This window comes from Plectropomus leopardus, unplaced genomic scaffold (assembly GCF_008729295.1).
Source record: "Plectropomus leopardus isolate mb unplaced genomic scaffold, YSFRI_Pleo_2.0 unplaced_scaffold18103, whole genome shotgun sequence".
In the NCBI taxonomy this organism is placed as follows: domain Eukaryota; kingdom Metazoa; phylum Chordata; class Actinopteri; order Perciformes; family Serranidae; genus Plectropomus; species Plectropomus leopardus.
The window spans coordinates 1-1384 of NW_024619502.1; the positions used below are offsets into that span (position 1 = coordinate 1).

General features: G+C 39.6%; 1 protein-coding gene across 1 annotated transcript; it reads right to left on the minus strand.

Moving 5' to 3' along the window:
* Positions 1-359: 359 nt before the first annotated feature.
* Positions 360-1172, minus strand: LOC121964992 (hemoglobin subunit alpha-2-like). Its single transcript, XM_042515161.1, has 3 exons — positions 1045-1172; positions 742-949; positions 360-586 (listed from the first exon to the last, which is right to left on the minus strand). The coding sequence occupies exons 1-3, from the start codon at positions 1137-1139 to the stop codon at positions 458-460; spliced, it is 432 nt and encodes a 143-aa protein (XP_042371095.1). The 5' UTR covers positions 1140-1172; the 3' UTR covers positions 360-457.
* Positions 1173-1384: the final 212 nt, after the last annotated feature.

Genomic DNA, 1384 nt, shown 5'->3' on the forward strand with positions numbered 1-1384 from the left:
TAAAGCATGTAGTACATAGACCTAATATATCACTCTCTGTATAGTATATTTATATTGTTGTAATAGTAGTGCTAAAAGAGATGCATGAGCATGTGTTCTTTGGTTTTATGTGTAGAAATTCTTATACTCATATTTTCGTATAACTGGTAAATTAATACATGTGTTATTACAACTATAATGCTTATTAATTTTGCTGTACAAATGATTTTTATTTTTTCCATAGCATTTTTAGATTAATATTGTTAAAATATTGTAGACATGCATTATTCCTTTTCTATTTCTTCGGAATTTATTCCACTTGACTTGAAATCATATTAATTTGTACTTCCGCCGGAAAAGGTACTCCACCACACAAACACTTTGATTGCATTTTGTTTTTTTAATTCATTTTCAGACTGACAGAGAGTATTCAAGTACATGCTGCATGTGTCCGCCATCTGCTTCTCCTGCTTGCAGATTATCGGTATTTCTCGGACAGGGCACGGGCCAGAGCAGCCAGGAACTTGTCAATGGACACATGCACCTCGGGGGTGAAATCACTGGGGAACATGATGGCGAAGACCACCATCATGCAGTGAGCGAGAATCTGTGAAAAGACGATAATTGCATTTAGACCTACAGAGTACAAGACCCAATATCAATATGCTGAGAAGCTTTCTTTCTTTCTTTCTTTAATTAGATCTTGAGGAGAAAATCAAAATGTGTGCATCATACCATTTATTCAAAATGAGTTAAACCTACCTTGAAGTTTGCGGGGTCCACTCGCAGAGTGAAGGCATGCAGCTCGCTGAGGCTTAAAAGACCCCCAGTGAGGTCGTCGATTTTACTCACAGCTTCTCCCACTCCAGCCATCACAGTTTCTCCGTGCTTCACCGCAGAAGCGGAGGTGGGGCTCTGGTCCTTCCAGTGGGAGAAGTAAGTCTTGGTTTGCGGGTACGCAATCAGCATCCTGAGTTAAAAAAAATACATAATATGATTTTTAAAAAAATGAGTCCGTGAGTAAATAGATGGATCTTTTTAAAACGAAGAAGTAGGTTTATTTACCTGCACACAGAATCGCTGCCGATTTCCGTAGCACTGCCGGACACTTTTTGCCAGAATTCTCTGACTACTTTCTTGTCTTTCGCAGAGAGACTCATTTTGCCTTTTGATTGGGGGGTCAAAGTAGTCAAAATGGTCAACTTTGGCTTTTTATACGTGAAACTGGACATGGGCACACCCGAGACCACCTCCGCGATAGGCTGCACAGCATTTGGACGAATTCCAAATGATAGGTTGCAGCTTGCATGAGATAAACTTCCCACGAGGCTCTGAGTTATACTGGAAACACCCAGTTAATCGAAAGTAATTTTCTAATTGTTTTCACTCATGGAACTCAGTTATA